Source organism: Rhineura floridana, chromosome 3, assembly GCF_030035675.1.
Source record: "Rhineura floridana isolate rRhiFlo1 chromosome 3, rRhiFlo1.hap2, whole genome shotgun sequence".
NCBI classification, from domain to species: Eukaryota; Metazoa; Chordata; class Lepidosauria; order Squamata; family Rhineuridae; genus Rhineura; species Rhineura floridana.
Window position 1 is genome coordinate 98381287 of NC_084482.1, and position 24459 is coordinate 98405745.

Consider the following 24459-nt stretch of genomic DNA (forward strand, 5'->3'; position numbering starts at 1 on the left):
TAACTCACATCACTGTCAGCCAGCATGGCCAAAGGAGTAATTGGAGTTGTAGTCCAGCAATATCTAGAGGGTACCATGTTGACTTTCTCTTGCTATAAACCATAGTTAATGGTTTCCTGTGAATGTGTAGTTGGCTCCTGCTTTGCCCCTCTGCTTACAGTAGCAACAAACCAGTCCTTGGCTTAGTGTCACATTGAGTGAAGACAAGAGTTGTTCTTGACTTACCTATCATGGTTTATTTGAATTAAACAAACCCCATTTCAGGTGTAATACTAAGCCAGGGTTCATGATTTGTTGCTCTTGCCCATGCTAGGGGGATAGTGAAATAGGAGGAATCTCCACGTTCATGTTAAACCACTAACTGCAAATTTATGCAAATTTCTGTTCTTGATTATAAATGTTGCTTAAATGTTTAGGCAGTAGTCTGACCAAAATGTGTGTTGGTATCTAATGTGAATGGAACAAGACATCAATTAAGCAATAATGTATGTGCTAAATTGGGGGCCAGTCAATTTAGAAGATAGTGAAAGATGCCAAGCAACACCCTTAACATGATTTATATACATGCTGAGAGGATTTAATTGTTACACATAGTCCTGTGTTAGTAAGGAGATGGGCTTGGGTGATCTTATCCATCTTTTGCATTAATTTTGCAACTTTATGGCTGTGTGCCAACAAATGCCTTTTTTACACAGATTAAACGTCTGCCTAAAATAATTTTGTTTAACTCTGCATTTATACATATCATTGCAAGGGGAGCCTTAATCACACTCGTCTGCTTGCTTGAAAGTTTCTTTGGTGCTTCTTCCTTTGTGATTGTTTTGTGATTGTTGGAAGTCTATCAGTGTTCAGTGGCTATAGTTAAGCTGCTACCAGATTGGTTAGTTGGTGGCTGCTTAGAATAGTTATACATGTTAAAGGTTATGCTGAATTTGGAACAAATATGTGGCCATCTGTTTGCTATTGACTGCATACTTTCCAACGTTCCCTTGTGATAGCTAATCACAGCAAGCAACCTATTGTTTGAGGAGCCAAAGTGACTTAACATTGGGAAAAAAAACCCAGCACAGCAAGGATTGAGAGGCTGCTAGCTGTAATGGGGCAAACACTGGGTGAAATCATATGGCATTTGTCTATCAGCAGAATGGATACCATTGGTGAAACAGGTTCTGTATGCCCACAAAATCTGCTCTGGAGGTTTGGGGGATCCTCTGGAGCAGATTTGGAGAGACATGGGGAAGGGCTGCAGGGAGAAGGGGAGGAAGAGGGACGCTATCATACAAGTGAATGTCCACGTGGGCAGTGTTGTATGTTGCTTGCTGTTTTGTTCCGACTCTTTTCCAACCATATTTAAATACATGTAGTTCTTTTGCATTTAATTGAAAAAGTGGGACAAAATGTTACCTGTATGAATATATAAAATCTTCACAGTTCGCTCCTCCTATATATGACTTTTAACAGTGAACTAAGTTATGTTATGTTATGGTTTATTTATATGCCGCATTTTAGTCAAAAAGACCCCCAAGGCGGCTCACACACACAAGTACAAAATACAAATAAGAACAATACCATTTTCAAAAATCTTGACAACAAAATCTTAATATTTCAAAACAACAAGAACTAAGAGCTAAAATATGTTTGTCTACCTGGTAAAGAGCAGGAAGCCAGAAAGAACTAAGTAATTGTTCATTTTTCTTGTCCCTTGTGAAAGACTTCATTAAAGAATTATAGTTATTCTTGTTATAGGGTTGTATGCAACTAAGTCCTACTCAGAGTAGACCCATTGAAATTAATGAACCTAAGTCAGTCATGTGTGTTAATTTTAATGGGTCAATTCTGAATAGGATTAGCATTTAATACTACCCATAGCGACAGTGTTGGTGTGGCCACTATACATTTAAGCTGGATTAGTTAGGTCAAAGCTGTCTCCAAACTCTTCTCGGTGACTATATACATGATCCAGTATTAAAGAGTAATTAGCATTTATAAGATATTTATCTTACCTAAGGCATGTCTCAAAAATGCTCAAAATCAAGGATCTGCACATTGAGACTGGCGTCATCACTTTTTGTTAGCCAGTTGTGAAGTCCAGTCTACCAGTAACACTATCATATGCATTTCTTTTAAAAAGCTATGTTTTATCACAGAATGAAGTTAATAGCCACATTTGGACAGTCATATATTGGCTTAATAAGCCAAGATATGAACAGGCCTTTTGCCCGTGCACATCAGCCCCTTCACTCTTTCCATTGTGGTACAAGCAGTTGACCCAGGAAGCTTCTATTTAACCATAGTTTTGCATTCTGTCTGAATTGGGACACAGTGGTTACAAGCTTGGAAACAAGCCACAATATTATTATTAGTAGTAGTAGTAGTAGCAACAGTAGTAGTATTGTCATCATTGTTACCATTGGACTCATGATTTTATTTATTTAGATGTGGTTTTTTTACAAATACCACAGCCCAACAAAAAAAATTTTTTTTTTAGTTGCCAAGGATGTTTGAATGACTTTGGGGTATTTTGGGGGTGCTAAATCCAAAAATGACATTAGTTTTGCCGAATTGGCTCTACTTTTTGAGATAATGGATACCCCTCAAATGATTATTGTACCCCAATATGACCTGTAGCTGCTGACATATGCAGCAGGGTTTGGTCTGTCTTTTTACTCTTGAACGTTGTTTTGCAAGTTTATCCATTGCATATAATATCATATTGATATTTTTATTTTTTTTTGAAGAGGAATGTGAGTTCATCACGAAGAGGCTGCTTAAACAATCCTAATGCATTCTGCTACATTTGTGGCAAATACACTCTGCAAAAACAAAGAAAAAACCTCACTGACTTTGTAAAACAAGCATATCTTGCTTATTTTGGAGTGAAGCTTGGAGATCAAGATAAGTCTTGGGCTCCCCATATTATTATTATTATTATTATTATTATTATTATTATTATTAACATCATCATCATTATTTATACCCCGCCATTTTTCCAAAACTGGAACTCATGGCGGCTTCCAGATAAAAAATACATATAATTAAAAACATACAAAGTCTACATTAAAATAAGATTAAACTATTTCCAATATTAAAACCATACACACATATATAGCCAAAAAAGTTCAAACTAGTTTAAAAATGATATAATAGACATTAGCAATGCAGCACCCTTCACACCCTATCCTTAGCCTTCAATTCCAAAGGCTTGTTGGAATAGGAAGGTCTTTGCTTGTCGGCGGAAGGACTGCAAAGAGGGGGTCATTCTTACCTCCCTAGGAAGGGAATTCCAAAGCCTAGGGGCAGCCACCGAGAAGGCCCTCTGACGCGTCCCCACTAGTCGTACTTGAGAAGATGTGGGTATTGAGAGAAGGGCCTCTCCTGAGGATCTCAGGGCCTGGGCAGGCTCATACAGGGAGATATGGTCTGATAAATAGTCTGGACCTAAGCGTATAGGGCTTTATAGGTCAACACCAGCACTTTGAATTGTGTCCGGAAACAGACTGGCAACCAGTGGAGCTTTTTTAACAGGGGGGTAGTACGGTCCCTGTAACCAGCCCCAGTTAACATTCTGGCTGCAGCACGTTGTACCAACTGAAGTTTCCGAACAGTCTTCAGAGGAAGCCCCACGTAGAGCGCGTTACAGTAATCTAAATGGGATGTAACTAAGGCATGTGTCACCGTGGCCAGATCAGACGGCTCAAGGAATGGGCGCAGTTGGCGCACTAATCTTAATTGTGCAAAAGCACTCCTGGCCAGTGCAGAAACCTGGGATTCCAAATTTAACGCTTAGTCCAGGAGCACACCCAAACTGCGAACCTGTGTCTTCAGGGGGAGTGTAACCCCATCCAGCACAGGCTGTATCCCTATTCCCTGATTCGCCTTACGACTGACCAGGAGCACCTCTGTCTTGTCTGGATTAAGCTTCAATTTGTTCACCCTCATCCAGTCCACCACTGACGCCAGACACTGGTTTAGAATCGAGACAGCTTCCTTGGAATTAGGTGGAAAGGAGACATAGACTTGGGTGTCATCAGGATACTGATGGCACCGAACCCCAAAGCCCCGGACAACCTCTCCCAGCGGTTTCATGTAGATGTTAAATAGCATAGGGGATAAAACTGAGCCCTGAGGGACCCCACAGGTCAATGGCCAAGGGGTCGAACAGGAATCCCCCAGCACCACTTTCTGGGTTCGTCCCTCCAGGAAGGAATGGAGCCACTGCAAAACAGTGCCCCCAAGTCCCATCCCAGCAAGGCGGCCCAGAAGAATACCATGGTCGATGGTATCAAAAGCCGCTGAGAGGTCCAGCAGAACCAACAGGGATACACTCCCCCTGTCCAGTTCTCTGCGTAGGTCGTCCACCAAGGCGACCAAAGCCGTCTCCGTCCCATAACCAGGCCTGAAACCAGATTGAAATGGATCCAGATAATCTGTTTCATCCAAGAATCCCTGGAGCTGGGAGGCCACCACATGCTCTATTACCTTACCCAAAAATGGAATATTGGACACTGGCCGGTAATTATCCATTATGGAGGGGTCCAGGGAGGGCTTTTTTAACAAAGGCCTTACAACTGCCTCCTGTAGGCAATGTGGAACTCTGCCTTGGTGTAAGGAGGCATTAACCACTCCCCCCACCCACTCAGCCAGTCCCTCTCTGGCACTTTTTATAAGCCAGGAAGGGCAAGAGTCTAGCAGACGTGGTGGCTCTCACCTCTCCAAGGATCTTGTCCACATCCTCGGGCTGTACAAATTGAAAAGAATCCATCATTATTGGACAGACAGGAGCCAAAGTTACATCCCCTGAGACTGTATCAATTATAGCGTCTAAGTCGGAACGAATCTGAGCGACTTTATCTGCAAAGTGCTGTGCAAACTCTTGACAGAGGGCTGTTGAGTCATCTATATTATCCTCTCGGGGGCCAGAATGTAAAAGACCCCTGACCACTCGAAACAGCTCCACTGGACGGCTCCCTCCAGATGCAATGGTGGCAGAAAAGAATGATTTCTTTGTTGCCCGCACTGCCACGGAGTAGGCCTTCAAGGAGGCTCTAGCCCATGTTCGGTCAGACTCGCTCCGAGTCTTCTGCCAACGTCGCTCTAGTCTCCGTCTCATCCGTTTCATCACTGCCAGCTCCTTGGTAAACCAAGGGGCTGGTTTGGCTCCACTTCATGAGAGGGGACGCTCAGGAGCGATCATGTCCACCGCCCTGGCCATTTCCCCATTCCAGAGGTCAACCAGAGCTTCGACAGAATCGCCTGCCAAGGCGGCAGGAAAATCCCCAAGAGCCATCAGGAAACCATCCGGATCCATCAGCCTCTTGGGGCGGACCATCCTAATCGGTCCCCCACCCCTGCAGAGGTTCCGAGTCCCAGTGAGTCTAAACCCCACCAGGTAGTGATCTGTCCATGACAAAGGAACTACAGAAAGTTCCTCCACACCAAGATCACCATCATCCCCCTCCACACAGAAAACAAGGTCCAGGGTGTGGCCAGCAACATGAGTGGGGCCAGATACTACTTGGGACAGACCCATGGTTGTCATGGAGGCCATGAAGTCCTGAGCCACTCCCGACAGGGCGGCCTCGGCATGGATGTTGAAGTCCCCCAGCACCACAAGCCGAGGGGACTCCAACATCGGCCCCGAGACCACCCCGGCTAGCTCAGGAAGGGAGACTGTTGAGCAGCGGGGTGGGCGGTACACCAACAGAATCCCTAATCTGTCCCAACCACCCAACTTCAAATACACACACTCACACCCTGGACACTGTGGGGTAGGGCACCTGGTCAGGGAGATAGGGATAGTTTGCAAAACCTGTGTAGAGTGCCTACGACAGTGGAAAAATGGAGAAAGGAAACGTTTAAACTTTGGTGGGCCTATGGTGTGGAGAGAGCCGCAAAACCATCACGATGATTGTTATTTTTGTGTTGTGAATGTGAAAGGCTTCAATTGCTACAAGAAACATAAGTGGGAGTATCCTGATTTGGACTCAGCAAGGCAACCTGTGCCACACAGCGAAGACGTTCCCGTACCAGTGTTTACCTCACTGCCTGACCTTCCATTGTCAGATGTTGAAGAAATGCTGGACGTGGAGTGTAGCACAGGTGGTAGCCCTGGAAGTGGATATGAAGAAAGCTTTTCAACACCTGAGCAGTTCTCCCAAAAAGAACTCAATGATCTGATACGAGACCTCCGTCTGTCAAAGCAAGCATCTGAACTTTTAGCATCCAGGCTAATGGAAAAGAACTGTCTATAGCCAGAAGTTAACTTAACAGCTTATCGGACAAGAGAGGAGGGACTTCTTCCATACTTCAGCCAAGATGAAGAACTTGTATACTGCAATAACATTCCTGGACTTCTTCTCCAAATGGGACTACCGGAATATCGACCAGAAGATTGGCGGCTTTTTATAGACAGCTCCACCAGAAGCTTGAAATGTGTTTTATTGCACAATGGTAACCGCTATGCATCTCTTCCAATTGCTCACTCAACAAAACTTAAAGAAGAATATGAAAATATCAAAATGGTCTTGCAGAAGCTCTGCTATCATGAGCACCAGTGGCCTATTTGTGTTGATCTAAAGATGGTGAACTTCTTGCTTGGGCAGCAAAGTGGATACACGAAGTACCCTTGTTTCATCTGCTTGTGGGATAGTAGGGCAAAGCGAGATCATTGGAAAAAAATGACATGGCCTTCAAGGGAACACATGACTGTAGGTGCAGCGAACATCATTAACAAGCCATTGGTTGACAGAGAAAAAATCATTCTCCCACCACTCCATATCAAGCTTGGACTGATGAAGCAATTTGTTAAGGCCTTGGACAAAGATGGTGATTGCTTCAAATACATTTGTAGATCATTCCTTGGACTGACTATGGAAAAACTAAAAGCAGGAATCTTTGATGGTCCTAAAATTCATAAACTCATCAATGATTTGAATTTCACTACATTTATGAATGATGTTGAAACTTCTGCCTGGTGCAGTTATGTCTCAGTTGTCAAGAACTTCTTGGGTAACCACAAAGCAGACAATTATGAAGAATTGGTGCAAAACATGCTCGCTAACTTTAAACATTTGGGTACTAATATGAGCATAAAGGTACACTATCTCCATAGCCACTTAGACAGATTTCCGGATAATCTTGGTGATTTTAGTGACGAACAAGGGGAGAGGTTCCATCAGGATATAAAGGTAATGGAGGAAAGGTATCAAGGCAGATGGGACAGACACATGATGGCAGACTACTGCTGGAGCCTCCAACATGATTGTCCTGATGCCCCACATAAAAGAAAATTGTACACACAGCGTTTTTCTATGCATTAATTGTGATTATCTGAATCAGCTTACTTTGTTTTAATGTTATTGTACTGAATACAACGCCATTAGCTATTTCATGTGTTTACTTTTGTATGATTTGAGACAGTTTCCATGTCATTTGTGGGTAGGCTATGCCTGACCATTAATTTTTTTGAATTCGTTATGTTTTTCAATGGGGGCATCCATTATCTCAAAAATTAGAGCCAATCTAGCAAAACCGATGCCATATTCGGAATCAGCGACACAAAATTACTCTAAAATCGATCAAACATCATTGGCAATAAAATTAGTGTTGACCAGTAATCAAGGAGAGAGTTAAAATATTGTCAGCTGACATTAACAGTAGGAATAGTCCATCAATTCTAATTTAAATATATTGATTAAAAAAGCAGTCCATATATCTGAATAGGTATCTAAACGAGGTTGATGATTATAGGCCATGAATTTGAATGTAGAAATGGCAGTGAGATTTTTTGACTACCGGTGGGTGTTTGTCCTTCCAGCCTGGTAATATAAGTCTCTTAGCCACCATAAGGGCTCACAAAAGCCACTTTTGTTGTCACTCCGTTAGTCCCACATCACATAATTTAAGAGTGCATGAACATCTACAAATATCAAGGATTTCTCCAAAGCAAAGTTAATACAAACAATAATTTCTGACCTGAAGAAACACACCACATGACATATCCTCCTCATATGCCTCAAAGAGATGTTTTCAGCATTACAGCACCAGGATCTGTCTGGAGAAAAAAAACAATTCATTCCTGTGAAGGCACTGTGGAGTTCAGTATACCCCAAACATCGTTTTTCGTTGAATCAGTCTCAATTTTAAATCTAAAGGTACACTGCATATAGATGCTAAAGCTACGTTCCATTGATTGAGCTGAAAAAAGAACATTCTAACTCTCTATTCCATTCATCTCTAAGATCCTGAACATCCAATTTACAGCATTCCAACAAACATTTATAAACAGCTACTACAGATATAGGTTTCTGTGGAGATCTTGTTATTTCCTCCCAGAATAAGACATTACTTTTAACTTGCTTTTCATTACTTTAAATTACTCTTCTTTTCTCTGCTGTCCAGGGAACTTTGGGGGAGGTAGGTGGAGCCTCTTGATTTCCAGTCATCTCCGAGGATTGGCAATGAAAGCTGAGCAGTCCTGGAAACAAAAGAAATGCTAAACAAGGGGTGTTTAAGTGCTCTAGAAATGCTGAAAAAGATAACAGGAGTGTGAAAGAAGGGGGAGGAGCTGCTGGGAACACTGCAGCATGTGTATGTTTTTGTCACAACCACCACAAAAAAATAGTAGGTGGCTGGGAGGCTAGTGGAAAAACATTTAGCAGGCTGGTTATGGGCCATGAGTTCCCCCTCCCCCTTTAAAATTGATGGTTTGAATGGCACATTACTGTTGCTTTGCACATATTCTGAAGGTTTAGAAAAATAGGAAGATGGGGAAAGTCAAAAAGTACTGGAGTTTCTTGAGATTCAAGACTAAAAGCAATGGAGAAGACATGCTGACCTGAGCTTGATTTCTGCTTTGGTCGCTCTCTGTCTGCTTTTGGTCTGCAGTGACGCTTTCTCCCACGTAAGTGTGCACAGGACTGCAGTCTTAAGAGGAATATGAGGAATATTTTGTAGTGAGGAACAGTTACAAGTTGTGTTATTACTGGAATACAGCAATTTCCTCCCTCTCCCCCCCTTTTTACAGAGCCTTTCCTCAGTAGCCTTTTAAATTAAACTTTCTGCACTATTCTGAGGATACTAGGTGAAAGATCTTACATGCCAAAAAAATCTTATTTCGTCATGAATCCTGATTAAAAAAGAAACTCCAGGGCAATATTCCTAAACTTTGTGGGCAGAGAGTTTCAGTGATCTAGCTTGAAAAAGTTGTATCTGAGAAATAGATTCAAGCCTATGAAAATTGATCCTGCAGAAAAATGTTTCTCCTGTGTCCTGAAGAAACCGTCATTCTTTTCTACTTTTCTTTTTTGACAGGGAATTAAAATAGGTTGTTTTACTAAAACCCATGCTTTCTCACATTTGGGGTTTGTACCAATGTAAATAATGTAATATTAGAAGGTTATATATTTCCAGGGTGGTGGTGGTAGAATCAGTTTTTAACATTTTTGAAAGTAAAATATGGTCCACAGCAGTGGAGCAATTCACGGGTTAAAACAAACAAACAAAAACCCTAAGTGTGTTGATTATCCTAGATAAAACCTGAGATATTAGCCCAGTTCAGATGTTCATATCTTGGCTTAATAAGCTAAGATATGAATGAGGCTTTTGCATACTGTCCACTCTCTCTTTTGTAGCACGAGCAATCAAAGCAGGAATCCTCTAATTAACAATAGTTTCTTATTTTGATTCACCTCCAAGCTTCAAGTTCTTCTAAAACTGGAGGGGTGATTGCCTTCCCAACTGCAAGTTAGTTAAGATTCTCATTCTAAATAGGAGAGGGGGTGTCCATCTCAAACGCAATGCTTTTCTAAGGATTCAGTTCATATATTTATTTATTTTATTAAATTTGTATCCTGCCCTTCCTCCCAAAGGACCCAGGGTGGTACACAGCAAAAACTTAAAACAATACAAGTTAAAACAGTACAAGTTAAAATAAAAAGAACAAGTTTGAAGTTTTAAAACACTTAAAAACTAAAACCATATAAAGCATTTAGAACATCTAAAAACATTTTAAAGCAAACCTACCCTCAGTTATTTAGTAACAATTCATCACATGCCAAGTGACAAAGTGATCATGCATGCAATTTACGCATGTATGAATTAGCATACTGCTCCATCCCATCATGCCCACGAAGTATACATGCATAGCTTGTGTTTCAGGTTTATCATGTTAGAAGTAGTATTTGATTACAATAAATTGACTGGCAAAGGTAAGGATCAAAAATGCAACTTCATGCACTTTTGGCATTTGGCTGGAAGGTTTGCCACAAACAAATGTGACCCTTGGGCTCAAAAGCATTCCTTGCCCCAGCTTTAATGTTCCCTTGAGCATTTTGGTTCATTCGCTGAAATGAGAGGAGAGGTTAGGGCTGCCATGGCAACTATGGCAAATGCTTTTGTGAATCGTTGCCAGGAACCCTTACCACAACCTTGTATAGTAGGTAGTTCCATTATTGTTCCTGTATTGCAGATGAGGGATTTGAAACCGACCTTAAGACTGTCCAGTGAGCTAATTGCTAACACTTGAACATTGTATCTTCTATGGACATTTATGTTTACCCACACACAGGGTCTTACACGATTGAGAATCCTGGTCACAGCTTTGCGCATGTAGACTTACGCAAATATTACACTGAATGCATTGATGTCAGAGAGTAGGAAAAGCCAGTGGGGCATGTAATGTCAGGTAGCAAATCAGCAGATTGCAGCTGCACTCCACTCCTCAATGTGTACAGCAAGCATATGGAGGAAGTGTCTGCATAGGACTGTACTCTTAATCACTACTCCGCATAAGTCGCTCACAGCACCACTTCCTGTGGCTATGTTTGCATGATCAGCTCCTGGGTTAAAGCCTGGATATGCATGAGCTGAGTGCATCTGCATGCAATCCCTTTGTTACCGCTTTACTTCTCCTGTCCTACAAGCAGTGAAACAAAACTAGGCAGCCACAGTTAACCATAGTTTCTGATTACATGTGAATGGGGAGCTATGGCTAATGACTCCCCAATAAGCAGGATTCAGAAGTTAATTTTAAACCAGATCATGTATATCCTGGCTTGTTAACCCAGGATTTAATTATGCAAACACTTCCAATGTTCCGTGCCAAATTTGAAGTCAACTTTGTCAGCAGTATACATTTATATTTCATTTTAATTACATGGTAAACCTGTTTTCTGATCTAATTTACAGTATTGAACACCATAAGAAAAGTAATTTCATGCTTCATTTTTCTTTTTCTATTGTTATGAAAGATTTAACACATGTGTTACAAGGAGCAATTTGCAAATACTATAGGTATATTTTATTAAATGCTAAAGTAAGCCTTTAAACGCTTATTTCTTAACCTAGTAAATAAGAATAAATGTCCACTGGCATTAGTGAGACCCAATATAGAGGCTTTCATGTCTGCATAACAAGACCCGTTGCCGTTTTGACAGTCTATAGTGGGAGTAAACTGAGCTGTCACATTTTTGCATGCATGAAACAATTTAAATCATATTTCAGTTCTCTTTGTGTTGCAGGAGTATGACATCTACAATGTGCTTTGGCCTTCTGTTGGATTTTGTCAGTAAAATTTATTGACACTATCTTGTAGCATTTCTGTAGATAATGTTTTTATATTTGCTGTATGACGATCTTAATGGTGCAAGTGGCTTAATTCATTGGGGTGATCTGTGAAACATAGCTGCGGTTACTTAATGTGAGATCATCAAGCTTTGTCCCAATGGATCTCTTGTGATTTATTTTGTTTTAGAATGCAGAAGAAAGCAAAGGCATTGAAAGCAAGAAAACTAAACTGGAAGAAAAGCCTCCTTCAGCACACAAAACTTCTAGTAACAGAGAGTGAGTGCCTGTCTACAGTATGTAAGATCTGAAATGCACAATGGAGGTTTTCCAGAGCACACAGTTTTTAAGCTCTCCATGTAAAGGATCCACATGCACACAAGTTTCCAGCCTTTTCTCATCAGTTGCCCCTACAGAATTACCAAACTGCTTTAAAAAAATCAATTTTAGTTTGGCATAGGACTTGTTTAAAGGTAAAATTAGGAGAAAAGTGTATCTCTGTTCCCAGCAATAGTTCTTCTAATAAGCTGCATTGCCAAATGCCCCACCACACCTTTAATATTTGGGGGTTTTAATTACAGTTTTTGAAGAAGCGACTTGTAAGAGAAACTCCAAAATATTTGTGTGTGGGGGTGCTTTTCTGGATCATGGCAAGTATCTTCTAGTTCACCATCACTATCTTTTTAGATAGCAATAACATGATAGCTTCTCTGTTTTACTTGTTGTTTCTTTACTCAGCTTTCTTTCACTGTGGTTATTTAAAAACCAGGTTTCATAGTAATGTTGTTATTCAGGGGAAAAGATTTAGGAAGTACATGCATAGCGTATATATCACACACACACTCTCTCTTGCATATTTCATACAAAATAAAAAATAGGTGTGTAAGAAAGTGTGACGTATGTTTTCTTACAGGTGAAATTGTAGCTAAACCTTTTACTATGCCACCCTGGGCTCCTACTGGAAGGAAGGGCAGGATATAAATTTAATAAATAAATAAATAATACTATACCTGAGAGAGCTACTAGGGTTATGGAAAACTGGCCAAGAGCTAGACCCTGGTTGTAGGCCACTAGTTTGCCGTTATTGCTATAGAGCAGCGGAACCTGTGGCCCTCCAGATGTTGCTGCTCTACAATTCCTATCATCCCTAACCAATTAACATCCAACAACACCTGGAGGGTCCCAGGTTCCCACCCCTGTTTTGGAGGAAAATGTTCTGTTAGCAAAAAGTAATGGGAGTCCAGAAGAAGCTTCTCACTAAGTACTTTCAAGCTATGGCTTGGATCCTAAGCCATAGCTTGAAAGTATCATAGAATCATAGAATAGTAGAGTTGGAAGGGGCCTACAAGGCCATCGAGTCCAACCCCCTGCTCAGTGCAGGAATCCAAATCAAAGCATTCTCGACAGATGGCTGTCCAGCTGCCTCTTGAAGGCCTCCAGTGTCGGAGATCCCACTACCTCTCTAGGTAATTGGTTCCATTGTCGTATGGCTCTAACAGTTAGGAAGTTTTTCCTGATGTCCAGTCAAAATCTGGCTTCCTGCAACTTGAGCCCATTATTCTATGTCCTGTACTCTGGGACGATCGAGAAGAGATCCCGGCCCTCCTCTGTGTGGCAACCTTTCATGTACTTGAAGAGTGCTATCATATTTCCCCTCAGTCTTCTCTTCTCCAAGCTACACATGCCCAGTTCTTTCAGTCTCTCCTCATAGGGCTTTGTTTCCAGTCCCCTGATCATCCTTGTTGCCCTTCTCTGAACCCGTTCCAGTTTGTCTGCATCCTTCTTGAAGTGTGGAGACCAGAACTGGATGCAATATTCAAGATGAGGCCTAACCAGTGCTGAATAGAGGGGAACTAGTACTTCACGTGATTTGGAAACTATACTTCTGTTAATGCAGCCTAATATAGCATTTGGGTTTTTTTTTTCAGCTATATCACACTGTTGGCTCATATTCAAGTACTGTGACCGGAATGAGACTTTTCTGGCCCCTCCACAGTATCCCAAAGTCTTTCCAGAAGGTCAGACCACCCTAAAAAGCTTGGGATGTGTCAGGGAGAGTTGACCAAAATTGAGCACAAGTACCTTGTCTCCTTGCATTACCAGAATTGAAAGTTTTAGAGGTGTCATCTTTTATTCAATCTGCATGCTTACACTCGTCATTTTTGCCAGTGGTACTTGAACCAAGAAATATTGTCTCCTTTTCAAATAGAAATATAATAGTTTTGTAGAATGAGCTGCTTTGTAGTTGATGAGGCAGAGGAATTAAAAACAACACCCTCATTTGCATAGCTTTAGGGCTGCAATAACTTGCACGGGTTGATTTTTTTTATTTCCTTCCCTGTGAAACAGATCAACAAAGCAAATTGCTGTTAAAGAGAAGGATCCTCTCCCATCTCCAGCCACAACCCCAGTCATCCAGAAAGAGTCCAAGCAAGAGCATGGATCTCGGAAGAGAACAATCAGTCAATCTTCATCATTGAAATCGAGCAATAACAGCAATAAGGAGAGTATCAGCAGTAAAGGTAGCTCGTCTAAACAAAAGAAAACTGAAGGGAAGGCCTCAAGTAATACTAAGGAAGCAAAGGTAAGATTTTCCCTTGTCCTTTGCCCTTTGTTTGCTCTTTTTGTGAAGCCAATCATATAAGTAAGCCCTGTTCAAAAGAAGCCCTTGCACATTGAATAAGATGTCATGAGTGCTGTGTAACAGCCTTGGAGCAATGAGGAAGAAGAGGAGGAAATGGAATGAGACTTGGGGGAGAGCCCTAGTGATTTGTAATCGGAGGGGGTTGAGGCTGAAAGTTTCAGTGTTGCTGACAGTGATAACTCCACCCCCATAGGTCCAATCACAACTGATGAGATGCTGGTTGATCAGGAGGCCGCTCATTCACCTTCCCTTCACCCCCTTCCTCACTAACCCCTCTGTTGCTGCTGTGCACCCCTCCTCCCAAGGAAGAGGACCTCATAGAAGTGTCTCTGCTACCCTCGCTTTGGACACATAGGCAACTGTGCTGGTAGGCCCAAACTGTTCCCCCTGTCCCACGAAGGAGGAGTGCTCGCATGTGTGTATACTATACCGTGACACCTTTCTCATGTAATAGAGCAAGGCTGCCCACACTTACTTAAGGGTTGTAAGGGGGCATGCCTAATTTCTGCAACAATGTCTTAGCTCTGTGTAGTCGTACCTGATTACGCTGTATAGATGTGGAATTCTGTGTAAGTTGATTCATGAAGTGCTCTGAACCGAAATTTTCCATTAACCCTATTAAAGAAAAACCCACCATCGCATCTGCATCTGACTTCAATGTGCTTGGGCAGGACATTAAACATGAGGGTGTAAACCTCACTCACTAGCCCTACCTCTAACATGAATCATTCTGGCTTTCCTTCCCCTCTTGTCCATGTGTGCATCACAGATGATTGCAGGGAGGAAGCCTTCATGTGTGCACTTGTAGTACAAACAAAGGCATCTGTGCAATCTGGAACCCTGCACCATCTGGAATTCAGATTGCATGGATGATTTTGTTAGTACAGCTGTATACACAAAAGCTTCCTCCTTGCAAGCATTTATGCTATATGCCTGGACATTAGAGGGTGGGACGAGTAGATGTATTTCCACTCACATGTTGTAGGAGTTTAGCTGTTCCTTCTGACTAGGGCTATAGTTTCAAACATTTGAGTTCTCTGATTTAATTGAGTCATAAGACACCTGTCAGGGGGATCTTTGTGGAAATGAGAGCACATTTAAATAGACAACAAAGTTGGTGTGCTGGGTGCTAGGAGAAAGGTGCAAATGTTACTCTGAATTAGACATTTTCTGTTCATCCATAGTCAGCTATTCATTAATAGGAAAGGAGTAGTGAATGAATTGGTAAGTAAAAGTAAATTTACTTATGTGTGAGGCAAAACTGCAGAATTTTAGAAACTAGGACAATGGGAGGAACTTGGGAAGTAAACAAGTGGCTAAGGAATGTAGCTGCAATTTCTCAGACTCTTAGGTTTTTATGAGAAATAGAGTTGGCCTATATGGTGGCTTCATAGGGGAAATTCCAAACAGCTTGTGTATGTGGCAGGAGTTGATTTTAATAGATTTTTGTCACCCTTCTTTTTAAGCCTGTGTTGAGTCATGTCTGGACCAATTTTAAATTAGGGTAATTAGTATGCCCTCATAGTTCTGCTGGGTTTTAATAATTCTCCTACTACCATAGGCTTGTGGTGTTCTAATAAAGCATTACCCTAGTTGGCCGAGTTTGAGAACTGATATCTTTACATAATAGTAAAGGGTGAAGTGAAGTTTTTTTATCTGGTTGGCAAACCTCTCTAGAATTATTTCAGATGAAAAGCCCTTAAGATACAGATCATGATTGAAAGGAAGACTAAAGTTGAATAGAAATAAGATTCTAGATACTCTTCAGATGCGAAAAGAACACATATACGTAAGAGGAACAGAAAGGTGCGAGAAGTCCCAGGAGAGTGATTGGCAAATTACACTTCTGTCTTAGCATGAAGAGTAAGGAAACAGGTGCTGGAGGGTTGGAAGAGGGGGAGAGAAATAGTAATCATTAGGGAGAACTGTTTCATTACAAGAAATAGGAACACTGGTAAGCATGGAGGGTATCTGAAATTTGTTATGCATTTATTAGATGTTAGAACGTTGGCCATCCTGGAACTTGCAGCTTTCTTTGTAAAAAAAATATATTGCAGTGTGTCTGGAAAGAAAAAATATCTTTGGTTGTATGCTGGATTGGCATAATGGCAATATTCACCCTCTGCTCAGACGTATGACTGTAATTGGATCTTCCATGCATTGTTCTACTGCAGCCATAGGTTGGAACAGCACTGAGAATGGAAACCAACAAAACTATATAGTTATGAGTATTAAGAGATGCCAGATAAACTGATTGTTAACTAAATATATGCCACCCTGGGCGCCTTCTGGAAGGAAGGGCGGGAAATAAATGTAATAAAAAATTATTATTATATCAAACAATAACAATTGATTCCTAATTAAAGATTTCTCCTGTTTGTATTTTGAATTGTTGGAGCAATATGGTAACATCTGTGTCTGTCAAGCTGTATGTGTGGTAAACATGAACGATGACACACATCTGGATTGCATTTAGCCAGCCTAAGCACAGCAAGTGAAGCACAAGTAATAAACATTTGTTTTCCAAAAATCAGTGTTAATTGTGATCTGTCTTTAAAGGAAAAGCTTTTAAATAATTCTTCAAGCTGTGCTTCTGCCTCCACCATGACTACAGATAGTTCGAAGTCCCGGAGAACAAAGCTAGTGTTTGATGACAGGTGAGAACCATAGAAATCAAGTATTTGGTCTCTGTGTTTAGAATGTCTGATGAATATTTATACTTTCTAACATCAGCATGGCGTTGTGTCTGTTCTTATTAAAGAATTGGTAGCATTTTTGCAAGTCTTCTTTGAACTGGTTTAGGTTTTTTTCAAAATACACTGTCTCAGGCATTAGGGGAAGGGCCCTAGCTCAGTAGCAGAGCACATGCTTTGCATGGGAAAGGTCCCCGATTCAATCCCAGGCATCCCTAGGTAGAGCTGGGAAAGATTCCTGACTGAAATCCTAGAGAGTCTCTGCCAGGCAGTGTAGACAGTACTGAGCTAGATAGACTGAGGATCGAATAAGGCAGTGTCCTAAGTTGCTAGGGAAGGGACTGTTAGCTTGAATTGCTAATACTTAACAATGGCAACAGGGTGTCATTCACAATATTTATGAATTCAACTCTTCATTTTAAGGGTTATTTCTCTTCTGTGATGGTTTGGATTTTGGCCCAAACCTGGTATTATAAAACAAAGTCCAGACATGTTTGTTGTGGAATTGGAGCCCAATCCTACACATCTGCTGTGTAGCACCAGTGACACAGAAGAGCTGGTGCTATGCCCCAACACCAGAACAAGAGCAAGCTTCATCCTCTTGCTCTAGTACATGGAAGCAGGCTTTAGACCAAAGCAGCAGTGTTGGGGTACAATGCATTGTGCCAGTGCAGGAGGGGTGTCCAGTGGGCATTGTCAGGCCTGGGAGTTAAGGTTTTTTTATTTTTCATGGGAGAAGGAAGCCATCACTGGCTCCTGTCACCCTATCCTACATGCTGCTAGAGCAGCTTAGATCTCCTGCTACAAGGATGGCACTGCAGAAGCCTTTAACAAGGGCTTTCCCACTTCTGTTTACTACAGTGTAGACATAGCTGTCCAGTTGTACTCTAGGTTGCTACAGTTAGCTGTTGCATTCTCTCCCTCACCCCCTCCTGGGTGTAATGCAGACTTTCAGAAATGGAAAAGGCACAGAAGGATAAGTAGACTGATCTGATTTTATCAGACTCATGGGTTTCATTTCATTTTATGTTGCAGAACTTACTCAGCAGATCACTACTTGCAAGAAGCAAAGAAGTTAAAGCACAGTGCTGATGCATTGGTAAGGAAAATGCTAAATCATTGTCTATTTAAGAGGTATTGCTTATTGTCCTAGGTTGGCATAAATGTTTTCAGACTGACACGGCAGTAATCCTCAATCCTTTTATGAATTGATTTTCTACGTTTTTATATTTCTTCAGTCCGACAGGTTTGAGAAAGCTGTGTACTACCTTGATGCTGTAGTTTCATTCATTGAATGTGGGAATGTATTGGAGAAAAACGCTCAGGAATCAAAGTCCCCGTTCCCTATGTATTCCGAAACTGTGGAGTTGATCAAGTAAGTGATACAGAGCAGGCTACAACTGTGTCATCACAGCAGGGATTAGGAGTTCAGGCATGAATGCCTAACACTGGACAACAATATTCTGCTCTCAGGTTAACTGTATTTTTTCATGAAGGAAAAGTGAGTAAGAACTGGAAGCGCTGACCTGACAATTGTTTATTTTTTTTTTGGTTGCAGGTACACTATGAAACTGAAGAATTACTCAGCACCAGATGCAACTGCAGCAGACAAAAGGCTAGCAGTGCTGTGGTATATATACTTTGAGTTTGAGTTGAATAGCATTTGAGCCAGAATATACCCATATGAACTTTCTTTTTGTGATGAGGATAAAACATAGCTTACTATCTAGCCCCATACTGTTTGCTCTTGACTTGCAGCAGGTTTTCAAGATCTCAAGTCATCTTGTTTACCTGAGAACCTGTGGCCTTCCAGATGTTGCTGGATTTCTACTCTGATCAGCCCTAGCCAGCATGAACTGGGTTGATGGACGTTGTTGTCCAGCAGCATTGGACAGTCACAGGTTCTCCACCCTGTTTTAACTGATGATGCCAGGAATTGAATTTGCAACCTTCTGCAAGTCAGGCATGTGCTCCACCACTAAACAAAATGATACAGTCTATGTGAAATCTGCACTGAATCAAACTGTTAATCTACTGGTAGGTTTAAGTTAATTCTGCAAAGCCATTACTAGAAATACGAAGCTATGTTAGCAATCAGTCTCAATCAGGACAGTGTGAAAAGTTTACATAGGCTATATTTTTTGTAACTGAATTTTGTGGAAAAATATATTCAGGATCACTTTAGTCTTTGTTTAGTCTTTAATTCTAGTATTCTTGGATACACTACACTCTAAATGGAAGTGCACTGTATATTTTCTGATAGATGCTACCTGTACTATGATTGGCAAGGTTTTAAAGTGATAGTGTTATTTCCTTTACTAGTCTTAGATGCCAGTCCCTATTATACTTAAGACTTTTCAAGCTGAAGAAGGAGAGTGCATTGAAGTATTCCAAGACGCTGACTGAACATCTAAAGGTAAAAAACAAAAATTCAGTGTGGTTTTGCAAATGAATGACCTAACTCAAAAGTTTATTCATTTCTCCAGTTTTCCTAAATGAATATCATAGTTATTAATATATGTAAACAGTTCTGTTGGATCAAGAGCCCATATAGCCATGGAGACCTTTGACCATTGGACATGTGTTTGCATGTAGTAAAACAAAGTGGCGTTGTCTGCCAGAAGTGCATGTGCACATGTACAACCTATGACTCATGGCAGTTCATAAATACTGCCTGAAGCTATTATGGCTAGTTGCAGATATATCCATAATTGTTTTAAGAGTTTAATTTTTTTCTTTTCCTTTTTTTTAAATTGCTTGTATTCTTTCATTTGCTTCACTTGATCTTTAACATTTTTAGAAGCACCCCAGCACTAATATTTCTGGCTGCTTTATGCAGTTCCCTTTCTGTTGTCCTATATTCCTCATTCTGTTTCCTTTTGAATTACTTCCAGTGGCCTTAATAATCACATAATTCTATTATTGTGGGTTTGTGGTCACTTTTCCAATTCATCATCCACTCACTAAAGTTAAAATAGGGATGAAAAAGAACTTTCCAAAAGCAGATAATCTCCTGCACTGACCTACTGAAGGAAATGATTGTGAGGCCTGGGTTTGGTACAGAAATGGTGTCAGGAGACAGACGGGGGAGTGAGACGATTCTCCATGATCTCTCAGTTGCTTTCAGTACCATTGACTATGGTATCCTTTTATGGAGACTCTGAATTTGATGTGGTGGGCACTGCTTTGTAGTGGTTCTACTCCTACTTGGAAGGCCAGCTCCAGAAGGTGGTGCATGGGGAATATTGTTCCAGCTTGCAGGTTCTCCAGTATGGGATTTCATAGGAGTTGGTATTGTCCTCCATGCTATTTAACATCTCATGAACCGCTAAGTGGGATCATATGGAGTTTTGGAGTGTGTTCTCATCAGTATGCTGATGACGCACAGCTCTATTTCTCCTTTTCATCTTCTGCACGTGAAGCATTGAATGTGCTGAACCAGTGACTGGTTGCGGTAATGGACTGGATGAGGGCCAATAAACTGAGGCTCAATCCAAACGAGACTGAGATACTGTTAGTGAGTGGTTTCTCTGGCCATATGAATGCTGTACAGCCTGTTCTAGATGGAGCCGCACGGCCCCTGAAGGAGCAGGTCTATAACTTGGTGGATATACTGGATCCATTACTGTAGGCAGGAGGCCTCAGTTGTGTGGAGTGCCTTCTATCAGCTCTTACTGGTGGCCCAATTATGTCCCTATGTGGACATGGATAACCTGGCTTAAGTAGTCTCTACTGAAGTAACCTCTGTATGTGGGACTCTGCCTTTTAAGACTGCTCAGAAACTGTTAACTGATGCAAAATGCAGGACCAAGACTGCTGATGGAAATAAAGCAGTCTGAGCGTATCATACCATTTCAGGCACAGCTACACCAGCTGCCTACATTTTTTCAAGCCCAATTCAAAATGCTGGTTTTAACCTACAAAGGCCTATACAGCTCAAGACCCCAATATGTAACATATGGATAGCCACATGGTGCCCTCCAGATGTTGTCGGACTTCATCTCCTATTAGCTCCAGCCAGCATATCTAGTGGTCAGGGGTTATGTTGGATGAGTCAGAGCCCAATAACATCGGCAACCCCGATCTAACAGAGCATCTCTCCTAACTTGAATGTACTCAGACCTTGCCTTCATTATCTGAGGCCCTTCTCCAGGTGCCTCCTCTGAGGGAGGTTCAGAGGGTGGCAACAAGGAAGAGGACCTTTTCAGTCATGTCCCCAACTGTGAAATGCTCTTCCTAGTGAGGCCTGCTTAGCACCAACATTAACATCCTTTTGACACCAGGTTGAGGCAGATCTCTTGTTCCATTCAGACATTATGATAATAATGCTTCTGCTGCCTCTGTGCATGCAGGTTTTTTGAGTGTTGATGGTAATATTGTTAAACCTGATTTTTTTTCATTATATGTAATATATATATATATATATATTAGACAAATAATAAGTCAAATAACAATTCTCATCAACCCAGATCATTGGTCACTTTGGCTGGGTCTGATGGAAATTGAGAGTCCAACAACATTTTGAGGGCCACAGCTTCCCCATCCCTGTTCATTGCACTCATAGTATTGAAATCTTGCATCAACATAATGAAAAATGTAGGAAAATCTTCACTTAACCTCAGTATTTATGGATACTTTCTTTTTCACTACTTAATTACACAGGCCTACTTGCAAATTATGACCCTCCGTGGTGCAGAGAGGTAAGCAGCGGTAACGCAGCCGAAGCTCTGCTCACGGCCAGAGTTCGATTCCAACTGAAGGAGGAAGTCGAATCTCTGGTAAAAGGGGTCAAGGTCCACTCAGCCTTCCATCCATCCCTGGTCGGTAAAATGAGTACCTGGCATACGCTGGGGGGTAAAGAAAGGCTGGGGAAGGAACTGGCAATCCCACCCCATATATATGGTCTGCCTAGTAAACGTTGCAAGATGTCACCCTAAGAGTTGGAAACAACTCGCACTATAAATGCGGGGACACCTTTACCTTTTTACTTGCAAATTGTCATAGTAACCATTTATGACCAACATTGTAATCTTGCCTGAATTCAGCTCCAGTCATTTCTCAATCTCTCAGTAGTACTGTGATTTTTTTAATTACCTGTTTTAAAGCTCTTGGTGATGTCACTGTATTTTCTAGTTTTTATTGTACAATTTATTGATTCAGCATTTAATAATGTAAACTTCATGGATTGTTTTTCCTGAACAGAATTCTTATAACAATTCTCAAGCACCATCACCTGGTATGGGAAGGTAAGCATTTCTTCACTGCATGATATTGGGTGTATGCAGTGGTGTCACTCAGATGACCATAAGACTTTTATCAGTAGAACAGGGAGAGAAGTAATTTTCAGCAATTACCCCTCCTATCCTCCCGCTAAATCTTCTCTGGGAGGGTTCCCACTATCCTCTGGAGCTCTTTCTGTTTGCTGATGGAAGCTGTACAGTCAGCTAAGCAACACGGTTGGGTACAACTGAAATGTGAGATCTAGGTGTCTGTACTTGAAGCATCAGGAAAGCAGTGGGTTCTGTGTTCTCTCATATCCCTTCATTTTCTCCAAGGGTCGGTGTGATATTGTATTCTGAGGATTTTGGCTTTCATGTGGTAGAATTCTTTTCTTCTATAATCATGAGATTCATGTATGGGTCAGATTTTAACTGTTCATTTCCATTTCACATAGGGCTATAATCAGTCAGTCTCCCACACATGGAGAGGGACGAGCACTAATAATTAACTTGCAAGATTATATTATATATCAGAACAGTAATGTCACCCATAGCACTTACTGGAGTTATGTGGTTTATATAAGAGTTTGCACATTTGGGACCCAGTCTAGTACCAAATATATATTGGTAATATATATTACCTTAAACATACATGCTTTCAGGAAGATTTAGCACCCTCTGCATCAGGGTATATGCATGCAAAAGGATGCTGTATGGGAGATTAATGTCATATCTGGCATCCTGGACTGTACACAATGTGAACTGTGCAGAATTGGATCCACAGTTAATGGGTGTCACCAGCTTTAATAGTTCAAATTGTCCCTGTAGTGTCAGAAACCCGGTTTCATATTATATAACCGTATCGGTATCACACATGTTCTGTTTTGGCTTAATGTGGATGGTAACAAACAAATGTGTATTATCTTTTTCATTATTAGCAAACCAGCCAGTATGCCATCGCCAGTCTCTCCAAAGCTGTCTCCAGGAAATTCAGGAAATTACTCTTCAGGATCAACCAACCCTTCAGGGAGCACTTCTTCAGTGACTATTCCACAAAGGATACACCAGATGGCAGCCAGTTATGTCCAGGTTACTTCCAATTTTCTGTATGCCACTGAAATTTGGGACCAAGCTGATCAGCTTGCCAGAGAGCAAAAGGGTAAGACTTGGCTGCATTAAGGTCTGTTGGATCTTGACATATGAGTAGACCATAATAATATTTTTTTTATTAGTACATCAGACATTGTTGCTGATGATGCACTCAACATTGTAAAATGTCTATATCTTTCTTTTAGGTGGTACATCCTGTGACCTCAAGAGACATGTGCACCCTCCCCATACACTCACACTTAAAAAAAACCCGTAAAAGCAGCATAAATTAGCGAAGTTGATAACAATCTGAGCCTCTAACAAGCTGTGTTCAGGCATTTGCTTGAACACCTGAACTATAAAATCAGGAGTGGTGGCAGGAGCAAGCCTCATCCCCAAACAGTACAAGCTGTTCTTCAGATGTGCAAAGGTCTGAAGAGGGTTTCTAAGTACATTCAGTAGAATGCATAAGAAACTCTTCCACAAGCAGGAACCTTCAGATAACTGGGAGAGTTTCTTAGCTCATTCAGCTGAAACCTTCTTTGGGCCTTCACTTGTCTGAAGTGGATTTAATTTGAGTCTAACTTGGATTTCTGCCCTGAGCAGGGGATGGACTTGATGGCCTTATAGGACCCTTCCAACTCTACTCTGCTATGATTCTATGAAGAGCAGCCCGTAAGACCAGGGGATGTTGGGAGCAGGGATTGCTTGCACACCCACACCTCCATTCCCATTTTTGAAGCTCGTGTATTCAGGTGTTTGCCTGAGCACAGCTAGAGTCTTCATTTCTCAAAGAAGCACACAAGGGCAACCTTGCAAATAGACCAAATATTTAAAAGCATCTAGGAGATCTTTCTTAAGTTGCTGTCATACAGTACAAAACCTGTTTATCTGTATCTATATAACAATTCGTTTGGCTGCAAGAAAGGTCGTGGGTAGCCATCTAAAATGTCCTGAGGCTAGAGTAACTAGAAATGATGGGCAAACTCCAGAGATTCCAAGGACTACTAGAAAATAGGACAGAAGCAGGAAAATGCTCCAAAGGGGAGGAGAAAACAACAGCTCTTTAGGACCGCAAGGATTCCTGTTGCCTGATGTCCAAGCAACTCACTTCTCAGTCACAGTTCTGCCTTCGCTGATTGGCTAAAAACATTGACAGGCAGGAGCAGCCAGGCTGGCTCATTTCACAGAGATCATTGAGACGGGTATCTGCACATTTTGCTTCAAAACCTTATTTCTAGGAGGGCTAGAG

The 24459-nt window shown here is 41.3% G+C and overlaps 1 protein-coding gene and 1 long non-coding RNA gene across 5 annotated transcripts in view; one reads left to right on the forward strand and one right to left on the reverse strand.

Annotated features, from left to right (window-relative positions):
• AFF4 (ALF transcription elongation factor 4) overlaps positions 1-24459 on the forward strand; it is a 74637-nt gene that overhangs the window by 44174 nt on the left and 6004 nt on the right. For 3 of the 4 annotated variants that reach the window (XM_061617021.1, XM_061617022.1, XM_061617023.1), the window contains 9 exons: positions 11753-11841; positions 13912-14146; positions 16766-16863; positions 17935-17998; positions 18138-18274; positions 18458-18529; positions 19222-19315; positions 22102-22145; positions 23057-23277. In XM_061617021.1, the coding sequence (XP_061473005.1) occupies positions 11753-11841; positions 13912-14146; positions 16766-16863; positions 17935-17998; positions 18138-18274; positions 18458-18529; positions 19222-19315; positions 22102-22145; positions 23057-23277 (1054 nt within the window). Of the gene's footprint in view, positions 1-11752; positions 11842-13911; positions 14147-14399; positions 14982-16765; positions 16864-17934; positions 17999-18137; positions 18275-18457; positions 18530-19221; positions 19316-22101; positions 22146-23056; positions 23278-24459 lie in introns of those variants that run through there. The other variant, XM_061617024.1, reaches the window with a different exon arrangement.
• On the reverse strand, positions 7593-8921 carry LOC133380215 (uncharacterized). Its single transcript, XR_009761385.1, has 3 exons — positions 8837-8921; positions 8369-8476; positions 7593-8053 (listed from the first exon to the last, which is right to left on the reverse strand). It is a non-coding gene; the product is annotated as an uncharacterized LOC133380215 (long non-coding RNA).